The sequence below is a fragment of the Schistocerca gregaria genome, chromosome 8, assembly GCF_023897955.1.
Source record: "Schistocerca gregaria isolate iqSchGreg1 chromosome 8, iqSchGreg1.2, whole genome shotgun sequence".
Classification (NCBI taxonomy): domain Eukaryota; kingdom Metazoa; phylum Arthropoda; class Insecta; order Orthoptera; family Acrididae; genus Schistocerca; species Schistocerca gregaria.
In genome coordinates, this window is record NC_064927.1 from 195428919 (window position 1) to 195447496 (window position 18578).

Consider the following 18578-nt stretch of genomic DNA (forward strand, 5'->3'; position numbering starts at 1 on the left):
ACAGAGAAGCGCTAAATTACCAGTCCCGATTCACAGCTGTGATCTTTCGCGTGCATTGCTAGTTTTCCTAATTTCTGTTGCTCTTCCTTGAGTGATTAAAACAGTAAGGGTTTTCAGCCATGCTTTGTTCTGACATCTTTCTTAAATTTACTGAAGTATAAGGAACCATTTCTAATATATACAACATACGCTGGCAGTAAATGAAGTGTTCTCGCTTTCTCAAATTTCATATAAAAGGCAGCGTTCAGATTCATAACGGTCTAAATTTTCAATCCAAAGTTTCTGTACCATTTTATAAACTATAAAACTTTCAGGCAGGTTGTTTAATGGTAAGTATTAGCTTCTGTCTTAGCGTGTGTGAACTGCACTGACGCAAAACTGTGAGGACGTTAAAGGATGCTAAGCAGGAACGAAGTGATATGAAAAATAGGCGGCCGTTGTTCAGTGTGCCTCCTTGAATAAGTTACGCTTGAGACACACGCCTGTAACTGTTTCATTAGGCTATTTGTTACGAGGGCGTGCTGAAAAGTAATGCCTCCGGATTTTAGATTCTGATCTCCATGTAGGTTGAGGTATTTATTACATGTCATCCGTATTACTCAGTCGACTTCCACGCTCCGCTGATACAAGTTCCAACGCATACACTGTTCGACAGATTTTTTCATTCTTTCTTAAATATATTCGAGACCAACTGCCCTCAATACAAATGTAAATTTACCCCTAAAAGTAACAGTAATAAACATAGGGATAAGAGTCAATGGTATACCGCTCAACAAGCCAATATGAAAAGGAGGTTGTTGTTGTATAGACATTCTTACAGACTTCAGAAAACTGATATGGCTAAACAAAGGTACTCAAGAGCACAAAAGGAATATAAGTATGCTTTAAATGAGGTCAAAGAACAACATAACCTAGTCAGCATCAAAAAATAAATGCAAAAAAGCATGGACTGTAATAAATGTAATTTCAGCAGATGAAATTAATAACTACTGTATAAAATCTGTTAACCAAACTAGAGAAAGCATTGGGAGGCCGCTAGAAACTCTAGCTGATCTCATTAAATATCATAATGTAAACTACACTCTGAAAGATAAATTCCTTTTAACAGAGGTCACACCAGATGTTGTTTTAACTACTGTAAATAATTTTAAGCCATCTTATAGTGAAGATATATTTGGTATTTCGTGCAATATGTTAAAAAAGATAATTGGGAACATAGTACAATCCTCTTACTAAATGTGTAAACAGATGTCTAATTGAAGGAGTATTCCCAGATGTATTAAAATTATCCAGAGTAGTGCCCATTTACAAGAAAGGAGACAAAAATTGCTCAACTAGCTCTCGCCCAGTATCTCTGACACCTATTTTATCTAAAGTTTTGGAATCCATCATCAACTCCCAGTTGTGTGATTATCTGACATATATTAACATTACTACTGCAGTACAATTTGGCTTTAGGAAGGGCAAATTCACAGTCCAGGCCATTGACTCCCTGATTAAAAAAGTGTTTAATGCTTATGAAGGAAAAAATTTTCCTCAGGCTACCTTTGGGATCTTAGCAAAGCCTTCCATTGTGTGGAGTATATTTCACTCCTCAAGAATCTAGTTTATTAAGGAATCACAAACAGTGAAGTTGACAATATTTTCGAATCTTTCCTTAGCAACTGTAAACAAATTGTTTATATTGGTAAACAGAGATCACAGCTAGCTGAAGTTAAGTGCAGTGTGCCACAAGGTGCAGTATTAGGACCTCTGCTATTTATCCTAATGACAAACGATCTACCACGTTACATAAATACTCACTCAATTCTCTATGCAGATTATACCACTTTTTTCATTATCAGCTCAGACATGGATATGCTCCAAACTGTGACAAATGACACAATACTACAAGCATCAGTCTGGTTTCGAGATAATGTGTTCCTGCTTAATGAAAGTAAAGCTCAAGAGATTGTATTTAGTTTAAGAGATCTGCCAGTAGCAGACTTCACGGATAGTGTTAAGTTCTTAGGTATTGTTATAGATAGTAAATTGACTTCGGATCTAAATATTAAAGACATAAGTGCAAGGCTGTCTAGAGTGGTCTTTTTGTTAAGGAGTGTAAAAAACCATGTACCTGCGGCCTATGTAATATCGGCCCACTTTACTTTCTTTCAAAGCATTATATCTTATGGGCATTTAATATGGGGCAATAGCTCACACCTTCAGGAGATTTTGATACTTCAGAAGAAAGTAATTCGAATTATCACAAACAGTGATAAACTGGCCCACTGCAAACCACTGTTTATCAACTTAAAAATATTAACTGCTATAAACATGTATATTTACACTGCCCTACTGCATACAAAGAGCAATTTATCAGAATACCAGCGTAGAAGAGATGTTCACTCTCATGGAACCAAAAATAGTAGCCATCTTGATATATCTTACTACAGATTATCCAAGTCATTGAACAGCTACGAAGTGGTGGGTATGAAGATGTTTAACAAATTGCCACTAGAATGGGTAGAAGCTACATTTAATTTATTTAAATACAAATTATTCAGTTGGTTAGCTGCAAATCCTTGCTACTCACTTCAGGACTGTGGAATATCAAAGTGGTACCGGTTTGGAGAGTACAGCATAATTTCTTTAACTGAGTAATTTATGATGCAATGTTTTTCATATTATTTGATTTTAAATATTGTATTATATGGAAAACCAATATTGACATATTGATCATCAACCCATGTATATATGCTGTATAACTTGCATTTATGTAACTTGACTTTGTCAATTGCTGTAATAGCTAAACGACAATAAAATTTAATTAATTAATTAATTAATTTATTCATTCACTGCCGCTAGAAGGCTCCGATTTGTAGCGTATAATACGGCGGTGTGTAACGTGACTACGTCGATAGAGAGGAACAGCGTCCTGAAGTGGAATTTCTATCCGCAGGAAACGTGCCTCCAACTGAAGAATAAAAGCCGCGTACGGAGATAATTGTTCGTACTCGTATTGGAGGTAACGGTGACGGTAGCCTCAATATGTGTGGCAGCTCTGAGTGGAAAACCGCGCAAAGCAACTGAAGAGACTCGTCGGCACCCTGTTGATGAACTCATCAGAGAAAGTCGTCGGATGACACAAACAAATCGGCATCAGTCCAACACTTTGGGTTCACTGCCATCGATCATCGATACAATCCCGACTTGGCCCCATCCGATTTTCATCGTTTCCAAAACTTAGAGAATACCTTCGAGGACTTTGCGTTGATAGTGATGAGGTGGTGTAGACAGCGGTGAGATGACATTATAGACTGACGGTACCAACAAACTGGTCTCTCGTTGCGAGTAATGTGTTCGTCACAAGAGTGACTACGTTGAAAAATACGAGAATGGTTAGAAAAGTTCTCGGAACGAAATAGAAAAAAAGTACTTATGTCACTGAATTTTTTTTATTTTTCAATGTAGTCTCCATGTAGATTAATGCGCTTGGTCCAATGATGTTTCAGTGCCTTGATCCAATCTCGAAAATGACTTTCCTCCAGGCCTGCAAAACAGTTGTCAACTCCGGCTATCAATTCTTCGTTTGAAGTGAATCTTCGTCCACCAATAAAAATTTTCAGTTTGGGAAGAGGTGGGAGTCTTACGGAGCCATATCAGGTGAATAAAGCAGGTGTGGCAACAATTCATACTTTAATTCATGTAATTTTGCCATGGTGACGGCACATGTGTGCGGCGGCGCATTGTCTTGTCGCGGCACCGATCTTGTGCGTAATTTTTTCATTTCTAATTCTTCAGTTAACATGTGATGCAGCCTTTCAGATGACATCCGGCAAGCGTGATCAGTTTAACGCACTTTCAATCGGCGACCCTCCATGACCATTTTGTGCACTTTTGCAATGTTTTCTGGAGTAGTGACACATCTCGGCCGACCACTGCGTGGATCATGGCCTAAGCTCTCCCGTCCAAATTTAAATTCGTTTGTCGACTTGGCCTCTGTTGAATATGAAGAAGAAGAGTCTCCTAGTGTATTCTGGAAATCGGCATGAATGTCCTTTTCTTTCATACCTTTCCTTAGCAAGTGCTTAATGACTGCTCGAATCTCGATTTTTTTCATCTTCGCAAATCACTACGCGGAAGAACAAAGATCACTGATCACTGACGTGGCACGTGTTTGAAGGCAACAGTCCAATGAATATCACGTGAACAACTCGTTGCACTAACGCTGATCTCTCCTGGTGATTCCCAGAACTTTACAAACCACCCTCTTCAATATGTGAGCAATGAGAAGAAAGATGTAGAATGTTAATAAGGTTTGTTTTATTTAAAAAGCTATCAGTGTTTTCACATGAAAGATTCGGAGGCACTGCTTTTTAGCACACCATTATAGATACTGTGATAAAGTGGAGATTTATTGCAAATAGGTCATGCATAATGCAGTATGAAAGGGGGACGAAAATCTAATAGTCATGGGCGACTGGAATGCAGTTGTAGGGGAAGGAGTAGAAGAAAGGGTTACAGGAGAATATGGGCTTGGGACAAGGAATGAAAGAGGAGAAAGACTAATTGAGTTCTGTAACAAGTTTCAGCTAGTAATAGCGAATACCCTGTTCAAGAATCACAAGAGGAGGGGGTATACTTGGAAAAGGCTGGGAGATACGGGAAGATTTCAATTAGATTACATCATGGTCAGACAGAGATTCCGAAATCAGATACTGGATTGTAAGGCGTACCCAGGAGCAGACATAGACTCAGATCACAATATAGTAGTGATGAAGAGTAGGCTGAAGTTCAAGACATTAGTCAGGAAGAATCAATACGCTAAGAAGTGGGATACGGAAGTTCTAAGGAATGACGAGATACGTTTGAAGTTCTCTAACGCTATAGATACAGCAATAAGGAATAGCGCAGAAGGCAACACAGTTGAAGAGGAATGGACGTCTCTAAAAAGGGCCATCACAGAAGTTGGGAAGGAAGACATAGGTACAAAGAAGGTAGCTGCGAAGAAACCATGGGTAACAGAGGAAATACTTCAGTTGATTGATGAAAGGAGGAAGTACAAACATGTTCTGGGAAAATCAGGAATACAGAAATACAAGTCGTTGAGGAATGAAATAAATAGGAAGTACACGGAAGCTGAGACGAAATGGATGCAGGAAAAATGTGAAGACATCGAAAAATATATGATTGTCGGAAAGACATGCTCAGCATACAGGAAAGTCAAAACAACCTTTGGTGACATTAAATGCAACGGTGGTAACATTAAGAGTGCAACGGGAATTCCACTGTTAAGTGCAGAGGAGAGAGCAGATAGGTGGAAAGAATACATTGAAAGCCGCTATGAGGGTGAAGATTTGTTTGATGTGATAGAAGAAGAAACAGGAGTCGATTTAGAAGAGGTAGGGGATCCAGTATTAGAATCGGAATTTAAAAGAGCTTTGGAGGACTTACGGTCAAATAAGGCAGAAGGGATACATAACATTCCATCAGAATTTCTAAAATCATTAGGGGAAGTGGCAACAAAACGGCTATTCACGTTGGTGTGTAGAATATATGAGTCTGGCGACATACCATCTGACTTTCGGAAAAGCATCATCCACACAATTCCGAAGACGGCAAGAGCTGACAAGTGCGAGAATTATCGCACAATCAGCTTAACAGCTCATGCATCGAAGCTGCTTACAAGAATAATATACAGAAGAATGGAAAAGAAAATTGAGAATGCGCTAGGTGACGATCAGTTTGGCTTTAGGAAAAGTAAAAGGACGAGAGAGACAATTCTGACGTTACGGCTAATAATGGAAGCAAGGCTAAAGAAAAATCAAGACACGTTCATAGGATTTTTCGACCTGGAAAAAGCGTTCGACAATATATAATGGTGCAAGCTGTTCAAGATTCTGAAAAAACTAGGGGTAAGCTATAGGGAGAGACGGGTCATATACAATATATACAACAACCAAGAGGGAATAATAAGAGTGGACGATCAAGAACGAAGTGCTCGTATTAAGAAGGGAGTAAGACAAGGCTGTAGCCTTTCGTCCCTACTCTTCAATCTGTACATCGAGGACGCAATGATGGAAATAAAAGAAAGGTTCAGGAGTGGAATTAAAATACAAGGTGAAAGGATATCAATGATACGATTCGCTGATGACATTGCTATCCTGAGTGAAAGTGAAGAAGAATTAAATGATCTGCTGAACGGAATGAACAGTCTAATGAGTACACAGTATGGTTTAAGAGTAAATCGGAGAAAGACGAAGGTAATGAGAAGTAGTAGAAATGACAACAGCGAGAAACTTAACATCAGGATTGATGGTCACGAAGTCAGTGAAGTTAAGGAATTCTGCTACCTAGGCAGTAAAATAACCAATGACGGACGGAGCAAGGAGGACATCAAAACAGACTCGCTATGGCAAAAAGGCATTTCTGGCCAAGAGAAGTCTACTAATATCAAATACCGACCTTAATTTGAGGAAGAAATTTCTGAGGATGTACGTCTGGAGTACAGCATTGTATGGTAGTGAAACATGGACTGTGGGAAAACCGGAACAGAAGAGAATCGAATCATTTGAGATGTGGTGCTATACACGAATGTTGAAAATTAGGTGGACTGATAAGGTAAGGAATGAGGAGGTTCTACGCAGAATCGGAGAGGAAAGGAATATGTGGAAAACACTGATAAGGAGAAGGGACAGGATGATAGGACATCTGCTAAGACATGAGGGAATGACTTCCATGGTACTAGAGGAAGCTATAGAGGGCAAAAATTGTAGAGGAAGACAGAGATTGGAATACGTCAAGCAAATAATTGAGGATGTAGGTTGCAAGTGCTACTCTGAGATGAAGAGGTTAGCACAGGAAAGGAATTCGTGGCGGGCCGCTTGAAACCAATCAGTAAACTGATGACAAAAAAAAGTCATTTATAGCTAACATGAACTCATTCCAGAACTGTAATTAGGTGATGGTATACCTAAAAATGCAACCACTAAATTAATTCCAGTTCAGTCTGCAGCGGAGTGTGCGCTGATATGAAACTTCCTGGCGGATTAAAACTCTGTGCCAGACCGAGACTCGAACTCGGGACCTTTGCCTTTCGCGGGCAAGTGCTCTACCAGACATTCCCCAGGCTCTGGCTAAGCCATGTCTCCGCAATATCCTTTCTTTTAGGTGTGCTAGGTTCACAGGAGAAGTTTGGAAGGTAAGAGACGAGATACTGGCAGAAGTAAAGCTGTGAGGACGGGCCGTGAGTCGTACTTGGGTAGCTCAGTTTGTAGAGCACTTACCCGCGAAACGCAAAGGACTCGAGTTCGAGTCTCGGTCCGACACACAGTTTTAATCTTCCAGGAAGTTCCACTAAATTAATCAGTTGGTAGAGCACTTGCCCGCGAAAGGCAAAGGTCCAGAGTTCGAGTCTCGGTCCGGTACACAGTTTTAATCTGCCAGGAAGTTTCACTAAATTAATTAAAACTAACTGCACAGTTCTAACAGCATAGATAGTTTCAATAGTAATCCCACCTCAATTGATTTAAAACAGAGTCTATTACAACCTGAAACTTCATTATGACAATGCACCACGCCATCGCTCTTGAACTGCTTCAGACTGCTTCAAGAAAATAACTCGTCCACAGCTGTAGTTGAGTGCTTTATTTATTTATTATAACCAATTTTGTGCCCAAAGGCTGATATTCAGTTGCTCATTGACACCATAGCTCGTTAACAAAGAGGGCACAAAACACGTATCGTCGCCGAAATCGAACATCAAGTTATCATGGCGTTAACCGTCAGACGACACGAGTAGCGCTACTCACCGGCGGCAGAGCAGGCTGGCGGCGGCATCTCGGGCCACGTCTGCATCACGGCGAGCGCCACGTAGGCTCCCAGCAGAGACGTAGCGTGGCACACCACGGCGCGAGCGTGCATCCGAGCCAGCAGGCCTGCCAACACAATGCCAGCTGTCAGTATCTAGACGTTCCATCACTGAAGCGGACGCAGGACTGCGGCTCATCATAAACGTGTAGAAATAGAGCGTACTAACAGCCGCACTTTTTATAAAATACAGGGTACATCAAAAAGAATCATCCGATTTGTGAAACTAATACATACATAGAATGAATTTTGTTTTTTGATGAACAGGAAACTCAAAAAGTTTTTTTTCATCCCTTCTCATAGGTGTCGTGCGGTATTCAGACTGTTCCCACACTGCAGCGAGCATGTCTTGAGTTACAGCTTTCACAGCTGCTATTATGCGATGTCTCACTTCATTCATTGTTGTCGTTAACGGAGGCACATAAACAGAGTCTTTTATAAACCCCCACAAGAAATAATCACATACGGTCAGGTCCAACTAAAATACCACGTTCAAACTCACTTAAATCTCTATAAAGTGCCATTGTAGTAGCAGTAACCGAATTAACAAGTGCGCAAAACACTTGTTGTCTTGCACAGGCGTCGCCGTCCGCAGCCTCTTATTCTGCCTGTTTACATACCTCCGTGGCGCTTCAGTGTATTATACCAGTTCGTTATCGTGTTTTATTCGATATGAGATGGCAATTAACTATGGATAAACAGATAATTGATTAAGAAAGATTTTTGGTATGTTATGTGGTTTTCCTTTTCTTGACATTTCTGTATAGAGTTATTGCTTGGATACGCTATTTTTATTCTATGCTTCTCGAGGGTGTTGCCAATCCCCACCCTAGATCAACTGCTAGCGTACCACAGTAAAGCAATAATTTACACACACAGTAGCTGCGATATATTAGTTCCTTTTACAAACAAACAAACAAGCAAACAAACAAATACATGGACAGCCATTACCTCTGAGAAAATGCACGCGCACACACACTACTCGGAAAATATATCCACTGACACACACAGAGCAATAGCAGATGCTCCAACTCCTGTCAAAAGAAACAAAAGATGAACGCATTCCGCATTAGCAGAACAAAATACACAAAATGGCGAGAATGTCAGCGATTCTGTACAACACAAAAACTTGAATTAATATACACTCCTGGAAATTGAAATAAGAACACCGTGAATTCATTGTCCCAGGAAGGGGAAACTTTATTGACACATTCCTGGGGTCAGATACATCACATGATCACACTGACAGAACCACAGGCACATAGACACAGGCAACAGAGCATGCACAATGTTGGCACTAGTACAGTGTATATCCACCTTTCGCAGCAATGCAGGCTGCTATTCTCCCATGGAGACGATCGTAGAGATGCTGGATGTAGTCCTGTGGAACGGCTTGCCATGCCATTTCCACCTGGCGCCTCAGTTGAACCAGCGTTCGTGCTGGACGTGCAGACCGCGTGAGACGACGCTTCATCCAGTCCCAAACATGCTCAATGGGGGACAGATCCGGAGATCTTGCTGGCCAGGGTAGTTGACTTACACCTTCTAGAGCACGTTGGGTGGAACGGGATACATGCGGACGTGCATTGTCCTGTTGGAACAGCAAGTTCCCTTGCCGGTCTAGGAATGGTAGAACGATGGGTTCGATGACGGTTTGGATGTACCGTGCACTATTCAGTGTCCCCTCGACGATCACCAGAGGTGTACGGCCAGTGTAGGAGATGGCTCCCCACACCATGATGCCGGGTGTTGGCCCTGTGTGCCTCGGTCGTATGCAGTCCTGCACGGCGCCAAACACGCATACGACCATCATTGGCACCAAGGCAGAAGCGACTCTCATCACTGAAGACGACACGTCTCCATTCGTCCCTCCATTCACGCCTGTCGCGACACCACTGGAGGCGGGCTGCACGATGTTGGGGCGTGAGCGGAAGACGGCCTAACGGTGTGCGGGACCGTAGCCCAGCTTCATGGAGACGGTTGCGAATGGTCCTCGCCGATACCCCAGGAGCAACAGTGTCCCTAATTTGCTGGGAAGTGGCGGTGCGGTCCCCTACGGCACTGCGTAGGATCCTACGGTCTTGGCGTGCATCCGTGCGTCGCTGCGGTCCGGTCTCAGGTCGACGGGCACGTGCACCTTCCGCCGACCACTGGCGACAACATCGATGTACTGTGGAGACCTCACGCCCCACGTGTTGAGCAATTCGGCGGTACGTCCACCCGGCCTCCCGCATGCCCACTATACGCCCTCGCTCAAAGTCCGTCAACTGCACATATGGTTCACGTCCACGCTGTCGCGGCATGCTACCAGTGTTAAAGACTGCGATGGAGCTCCGTATGCCACGGCAAACTGGTTGACACTGACGGCAGCGGTGCACAAATGCTGCGCAGCTACCGCCATTCGACGGCCAACACCGCGGTTCCTGGTGTGTCCGCTGTGCCGTGCGTGTGATCATTGCTTGTACAGCCCTCTCGCAGTGTCCGGAGCAAGTATGGTGGGTCTGACACACCGGTGTCTATATGTTCTTTTTTCCATTTCCAGGAGTGTATTTAGTGATAGAGAAGAAGCTGTGTGCTAAAGTCTAACTCACATATGTGAAGCAACAGGAAGAATGACGCAAACATCCAGAAAAACCGTGAGTAGCTATAAGAATTAATAAAATTTAATGTACTAAGTTAAGTCACGCGAACTATTCATGATTCTAGCAAAGTGTAAGAGGAAAAAAACGATACTGTTACAGTGATCACTGAAGGTGCTTTAGGATAAAGTGAAACGCGTTTGGTCTTAAGAAGGCTTTCATTACAGTTGCAAAAGACGGCGTTTAACCTACACTACCTATATAACTGCAACTGTAAAAAAAAGAGGCCTGAAATCAAAGAAGACAACATGTCGTATCAGTAATTCGGTGCTAACTCTTGCGGGCTGCATGGTGGGTCGAGGGAGCACTTCAGCATAAGAGCAGTTCATTGTAGTTACGGATGTTGACAGATCAAACTTTCCCTCGCCACGCCTGAACGCCTCATGGGACTCGCGGGACAATAGTCACGTACTTGCCGCTGAGACATGTCCTGGGCGTCGAATGAGAGACATTCCGCTGCCCTGGTCTCACCTACCGACAAAGGATGACGTTGCACTTCCTCTCTCTCTCCCTCCCTCTCTCTCTCTCTCTCTCTCTCTCTCTCTGTCTCCCTCCCCATTCTCTCTTGCTCTCTCTGTTTCTCCCTCCCTCTCTCTCTCTCCGTCTCTCTCTCTCTCTCCCTCTCTCTCCTGATGGTTTGTCACAAATTGGCCGTTATGGCCCCTCTGATTGACTAGTGGCTACTTTACCAACAGTAGGGTACACCGAACTGTACTTCGAAGTAAACAATATACATCTTTTCTACAGTGTCTGGCAGAATGAGTAGTAAAACCTGATCACGTACCACGGGGTCACTGCATCGAGGAAGGATGATCATTCATAATTATTGCCTTCTGGAGCCCACAGCATTAACAGTCGAGCTGTATTTTAAAAATTATGAGTCTTCCATCACTTTTCAGCGACTGTTTCGTCATCATTTCGTGTTGAAACGCCATGATATGTTGGAAGGTCATCGGGCTATTGTACGGAGGGTGCAACGATTCAGGATTACTGTATCTTGCGCGAAAGAGCAATGGTTCACTGTGAGGAAGGACACAGCCGAACACGAGTGGAAGACGTTCTTCGTTCTGCCTCGACGCTAACATTGAAAGATCGTTCTCTCCGGCTTCTCGTATATGAAAATCTGTACTTCCACTGATAAAAATCGATCGTCGTACTGAAACTAAACGAACAAGACAAAATTGCCCAATGAATCTTCACCTTGCGCTTCGTCTAACTTCTAGCTCATCCTAATATGAAACAACATACTGATGGCGCATGAGGCCCATTTTCATCGAGGTAGTTGTGTAAATAGATGGAATTACCAGTGCTGGGGATACATTAACGAAGGCATTCCTTGTTGGCTGAGGGAGAAATCCTTGCCCTGAGAAGGCGTAATTGTATGGTACGACGTGGCCTCGTTGGACATCATTGGTCAAAATTTTCTTAGGATCTTCATAGTCGTGCAGAATGGTTACTAAGGATCTCTATGTCCAAATGTTGCTCCATTTCTTCCTTTGAAAGTTGAACAACGACATGGTTGCAACAGGATGGGACAACATCTCATACAGCCCATGAATGTCTTGCGGCTTCATTTTCTTGGTCGATTTTTTTCCAGATTTCGAGATGCTCATTGGACAGCACTGTCGCCCGATTAGACTGCCTCTGGCTTCTTCTTATGGAGGTATTGTATTGTACTGTATCGACCTGGGGACCTAGAAAAGACGGAGAGGCTTCGTCCCCGCTGTAGCCCTCAGTGGCTCACAACTGCACAACAGGCTACAGCAGTCCACTCACCCCACCACCACCCAACACCGAACCCAGGGTTATTGTGTGGTTCGGTCCCCAGTGGACCTCCTCCCCTTGCCCGGGAACGTCACCCACCAGACGCGTGTAACCCCAACCCCCAAATGTTTGCGTGGTAGAGTAATTACCGTGTACGCGTACGTGGAGACTGTGTTTGCGCAGCAATCGCTGACATAGTGTAACTGAGGCGGAATAAGGGAAACCACCCCGCATTCGTCGAGGTAGATGGTAAACCGTCCTAAAATCCATCCACAGACTGGCCGGCATACGAGAACCGAACGGCTAACCAGGCGGCCTCTTCTGGGGGTACTTGAAGACTCGGGCGTACGCTACACGTACTGATATCGTGGCTGAATTTAAGGAAAGGATACACATAGCTATGGAGGAGATCCCATTGAACATGCCGAATTGGGCGATGGAAGCTTTCGTTCATCGCCTGGAGATATGTGCGGAACGTGATTCCGGCCATCTGTACAGTGTTGTATTCACAACCAAGCACAGAGCGTATATGATATGTAATGGCATACACAAGGGAGTCCCAAAAATAATGCCTCCATAAAGTTCTGCAAGGTTCGCAGGAGAGCTTCTGTGAAGTATGGAAAGACGAGGTAATGGGGACGTACAGCTGTGAGGGCGGGGCGTGAGTCGTGCTTAGGTAGCCCAGTTGGTAGAGCACTTGCCCGCGAAAGCAAAGTTCCCGAGTTCGAGTCACGATCCAGCACACAATTTTAATCTGCCAGGAAGTTTCATAATGGCTCCATAGTTTTAAATCTCTTCTCAGTGTCAGATATGTTACGCATATTAATTGATCGAATCCCCCCCCCCCCCCCCCCCCGCTTCGAAGCAAGTTGCAACACTTGTCCTCTAGAGGGCTCCGGATTGTAGCATGTAACACGGCGGTGCTTAACGTTATGTCGGTTCGGATAAACAACGTGCAGTAATCGAGTTTCGGATTCAAATAATTCGTCCACAAATGGAGCATCGACTCCATCCGTATGAAAACGCCAGTCCATACACGAGCACTATCAAATTTGCAACCATCCGACGCCTGGAGTTAACTGTCATTGATCATCTTCCATACAGTCTGACGGCCACATCTGATTTTCATCTGTTTCGAAAACCTAAAACAACATCTTCCAGGATTTCATTCGATAGTGATGAAGCGCTGCAAGCAGAGGCAAGGCTATGGCTCCGTCAACAGTGGCAGTATGAACAAACTGGTCTTGCTTTGGAAGAAACGTGTTCGTCGCCAAGATGGCTACATTGAGAAATAAATATGTAGATATGAAGAATAAAGATGTAGAATGTTAATACAGTTTTCTATTTAAAAAGCATTAAGAGGTTTCACATAACAAAATCTGAGGTATTACTTTGCAGCACGCCCTCGTATTATTCGTTGTCTTCAGTGTGCGTTTAAATAAATTTGTCACTTTTTTTCAAAGTTCTGTACTTTTTATATACTACTGTTAACCAATGAGATCCTTACCTATTAAACCCACTGCTGTTTTTACTGGTGTTCCCGGATGTGACCAAAATGGTACTGAAACAGAGGATGACAGACTAAAGGCCGAAATACTAAATGTCTTCTTCCAAAGCTGTTTCACAGTGGCAGACTGCACTGTAGTTCCTTCTCTAGATTGTCGCACAGATGACAAAATGGTAGATATCGAAATAGACGACAGAGGGACAGAGAAACAATTAAAATCGCTCAAAAGAGGAAAGGCCGCTGGACCTGATGGGATACCAGTTCGATTTTACAGAGTACGCGAAGGAACATGCCCCCTTTCTTGTAGCGGTGTACTGTAGGTCTCTAGAAGAGCGAAGCGTTCCAAAGGATTGGAAAAGGACACAGGTCATCCCCGTTTTCAAGAAGGGACGTCGAACAGATGTGCAGAACTATAGACCTATATCTCTAACGTCGATCAGTCGTAGAATTTTGGAACACGTATTGTGTTCGAGTATAATGACTTTTCTGGAGACTAGAAATCTAGTCTGTAGGAATCAGCATGGGTTTCGAAAAAGACGGTCGTGTGAAACCCAGCTCGCGCTATTCGTCCACGAGACTCAGAGGGCCATGGACACGAGTTCACAGGTAGATGCCGTGTTTCTTGACTTCCGCAAGGCGTTTGACACAGTTCCCCACAGTCGTTTAATGAACAAAGTAAGAGCATACGGACCATCAGATCAATTGTGTGATTGGATTGAAGAGTCCCTAGATAACAGAACGCAGGGGAGTGTCATAGGACCGTTGCTATTCACAATATACATAAATGACCTGGTTGATGACATCGGAAATTCACTGAGGCTCTTTGCAGATGATGCTGTATCGAGAGGTTGTAACAATGGAAAATTGTACTGAAATGCAGGAGGATCTGCAGCGAATTGACGCATGGTGCCGGGAATGGCAATTGAATCTCAATGTAGACAAGTGTAATGTGCTGCGAATACATAGAAAGATAGATCCTGTATCATTTAGCTACAAAATAGCAGGTCAGCAACTGGAAGCAGTTAATTCCATAAATTATCTGGGAGTACGCATTAGGAGTGATTTAAAATGGAATGATCATATAAAGTTGATCGTCGGTAAAGCAGATGCCGGACTGAGATTCATTGGAAGAATTCTAAGGACATGCAACCCGAAAACAAAGGAATTAGGTTACAGTACGCTTGTTCGCCCACTGCTTGAATACTGCTCAACAGTGTGGGATCCGTACCAGATAGAGTTGATAGAAGAGAGATCCAACGGAGAGCAGCGCGCTTCGTTACAGGATCATTTAGTAATCGCGAAAGCGTTACGGAGATGATAGATACACTTCAGTGGAAGAGCCTGCAGGAGAGACGCTCAGTAGCTCGGTACGGGCTTTTGTTAAAGTTTCGACAACATACCTTCACCGAAGGGTCAAGCAGTATATTGCTCCCTCCTACGTACACTCCTGGAAATGGAAAAAGAACACATTGACACCGGTGTGTCAGACCCACCATACTTGCTCCGGACACTGCGAGAGGGATGTACAAGCAATGATCACACGCACGGCACAGCGGACACACCAGGAACCGAGGTGTTGGCCGTCGAATGGCGCTAGCTGCGCAGCATTTGTGCACCGCCGCCGTCAGTGTCAGCCAGTTTGCCGTGGCATACGGAGCTCCATCGCAGTCTTTAACACTGGTAGCATGTCGCGACAGCGTGGACGTGAACCGTATGTGCAGTTGACGGACTTTGAGCGAGGGCGTATAGTGGGCATGCGGGAGGCCGGGTGGACGTACCGCCGAATTGCTCAACACGTGGGGCGTGAGGTCTCCACAGTACATCGATGTTGTCGCCAGTGATCGGCGGAAGGTGCACGTGCCCGTCGACCTGGGACCGGACCGCAGCGACGCACGGATGCACGCCAAGACCGTAGGATCCTACGCAGTGCCGTAGGGGACCGCACTGCCACTTCCCAGCAAATTAGGGACACTGTTGCTCCTGGGGTATCGGCGAGGACCATTCGCAACCGTCTCCATGAAGCTGGGCTACGGTCCCGCACACCGTTAGGCCGTCTTTCGCTCACGCCCCAACATCGTGCAGCCCGCCTCCAGTGGTGTCGCGACAGGCGTGAATGGAGGGACGAATGGAGACGTGTCGTCTTCGGCGATGAGAGTCGCTTCTGCCTTGGTGCCAATGATGGTCGTATGCGTGTTTGGCGCCGTGCAGGTGAGCGCCACAATCAGGACTGCATACGACCGAGGCATACAGGGCTAACACCCGGCATCATGGTGTGGGGAGCGATCTCCTACACTGGCCGTACACCTCTGGTGATCGTCGAGGGGACACTGAATAGTGCACGGTACATCCAAACCGTCATCGAACCCATCTTTCTACCATTCCTCGATCGGCAAGGGAACTTGCTGTTCCAACAGGACAATGCACGTCCGCATGTATCCCGTGCCACCCAACGTGCTCTAGAAGGTGTAACTCAACTACCCTGGCCAGCAAGATCTCCGGATCCGTCCCCCATTGAGCATGTTTGGGACTGGATGAAGCGTCGTCTCACGCGGTCTGCACGTCCAGCACGAACGCTGGTCCAACTGAGGCGCCAGGTGGAAATGGCATGGCAAGCCGTTCCACAGGACTACATCCAGCATCTCTACGATCGTGTCCATGGGAGAATAGCAGCCTGCATTGCTGCGAAAGGTGGATATACACTGTACTAGTGCCGACATTGTGCATGCTCTGTTGCCTGTGTCTATGTGCCTGTGATTCTGCCAGTGTGATCATGTGATGTATCTGACCCCAGGAATGTGTCAATAAAGTTTCCCTACCTGGGACAATGAATTCACGGTGTTCTTATTTCAATTTCCAGGAGTGTATATCTCGCGAAGAGACCATAAGGATAAAATCAGAGATATTAGAGCCCACACAGAAGCATAACGACAATACTTTTTTCCACGAACAATACGAGACTGGAATAGAAGGGAGAACCGATAGAGGTACTCAGGGTACCCTCCGCCACACACTGTCAGGTGGCTTGCGGAGTATGGATGTAGATGTTGATGGCCCACACATCCTTACCCATCTGACTTCAAGTACAGATAGATTCTGACAGCGCTAGCGTGCTGTAACAACAGCACTTTGAAACCCCTAACGACCCAGATAATACATGCACTGTCCAGTCGCATTAATGTGACTGCCTGTCAAAAGCCTGAACAACCATCTTTTGCAGGGCAAAACGCTGCGAGACCCGCAGTAAGGGGGCCAGTGGGTTCTGTAAGGTACGGGTAGGCATGTGGAGCCACGTCGACTCCACTGCTGTGGCCAGGTGTCCTAGGTTTCTCGATTGAGGATCCACAGCGCGAACAGCCCGATCGAGGTGGCCCCACAGGTTCTCAATTGGGTCTCAATCTGGCATGTTCTCGGTCATTGATATACGGTAAACTCTTCCTGCTGCTCTCTGAACGATGCACAGACACTGTGAGCTGTGTGACAGGTTGTCTTATCCTGCCAGTAAATATCGTTGTGTGGAGCGAATCAACCTGCATGTACAAGTGGACTTACTCCCTAAGGATAGATGCATGATTGAACCAGTTGTGCATTCCAAAACTACGAGATCACCCAGGAAATGCCCTCTCGCCTGGACCCTTCCCACGATTGTTTCAGGGTGTTTGCTTTCAGACATTTCATGCTGTACACGACAGCTATCTGTCCGATGGAGCATAGATCTGATTCATCTGTGGACGTCCAGATGTGGTACTGATGTGCCAATTCCAGCCTTCATCAACGACGAACAGGAGTCATCATGGGTGAATGAACCGGACGCCTGTTGCAGGGATCCATACACGGCAATGTTCGCTGAACAGTGATTGAGCACACATTGTTGATAGCCCCTTAGTTCATCTTGTTGGTAAGATGCTGGACAGTAGCACGTCTATTCGCCTGTACACATCTCTGCATCCGTCGTCCACCCCTGTCATCTATAGTCCGTGGTGCAGCACAGTTGCTTCAGGACCAATTTTAGATGGTGCAATTTAGCCATGCCCAGTATACTTTAACCATGGTAGCACATGAACAGTTTACAAACATTGCTGTTTTGGAAATGCTTCAACCCTTGGCCCGAAAGTCAATGAAGATGTCCTTTTGGATGTGATATAAATCAGTCTGTTTTCACATTGCAGCCATTACTGGATTGTTTTCTACGTCCCAACCTGACATGATTTGTATGGATTACACAGCTTGTGGTTCGACATACTGTCTGTGGACCATCACGATTACAATGCGGTGATCATATTAATGTGACTGGACCATGTACAGGGTGACATTTATTGAACTATATGAAATAAACTCGACATAACTTCTGAACATTCAAACTGCACAGTTGGTCACAGGGCATGATGGGTATTAGTATTGTTTAGTTTAGCAACGAAACCCACTTTATTTGGATGGGTACTTCAATAAGCAAAACTGGCGCATATGGGTGACTGAGAATCGGCATTTCGCGATCGAGAAGTCAAATGGTTCAAATGGCTCTGAGCACTATGGGACTTAACATCTGTGGTCATCAGTCCCCTAGAACTTAGAACTACTTAAACCTAACCAACCTAAGGACATCACACACATCCATGCCCGAGGCAAGAGTCGAACCTGCGCGGTTCCGGACTGAGCGCCTAGAACCGCTAGATCGAGAAGTCACTTAACCATCAATAGGTCACTGTGTGCTGCGTCCAGTCATGGAATAATTGGTGAGATATTTCTTGATGATACAGTGACTGCCGAATGGTATGTGTTTTGGAAGATGATTTCATCCCCAGTACCCAAAGTGACCCTGA

General features: G+C 44.7%; 1 protein-coding gene across 2 annotated transcripts in view; it reads right to left on the reverse strand.

Annotated features, from left to right (window-relative positions):
* Positions 1–18578, reverse strand: part of LOC126284535 (uncharacterized) — a 374399-nt gene that overhangs the window by 225970 nt on the left and 129851 nt on the right. For both annotated transcript variants that reach the window (XM_049983534.1, XM_049983532.1), the window contains exon 5: positions 7794–7919. In XM_049983534.1, the coding sequence (XP_049839491.1) occupies positions 7794–7919 (126 nt within the window). The remainder of the gene's footprint in view (positions 1–7793; positions 7920–18578) is intronic.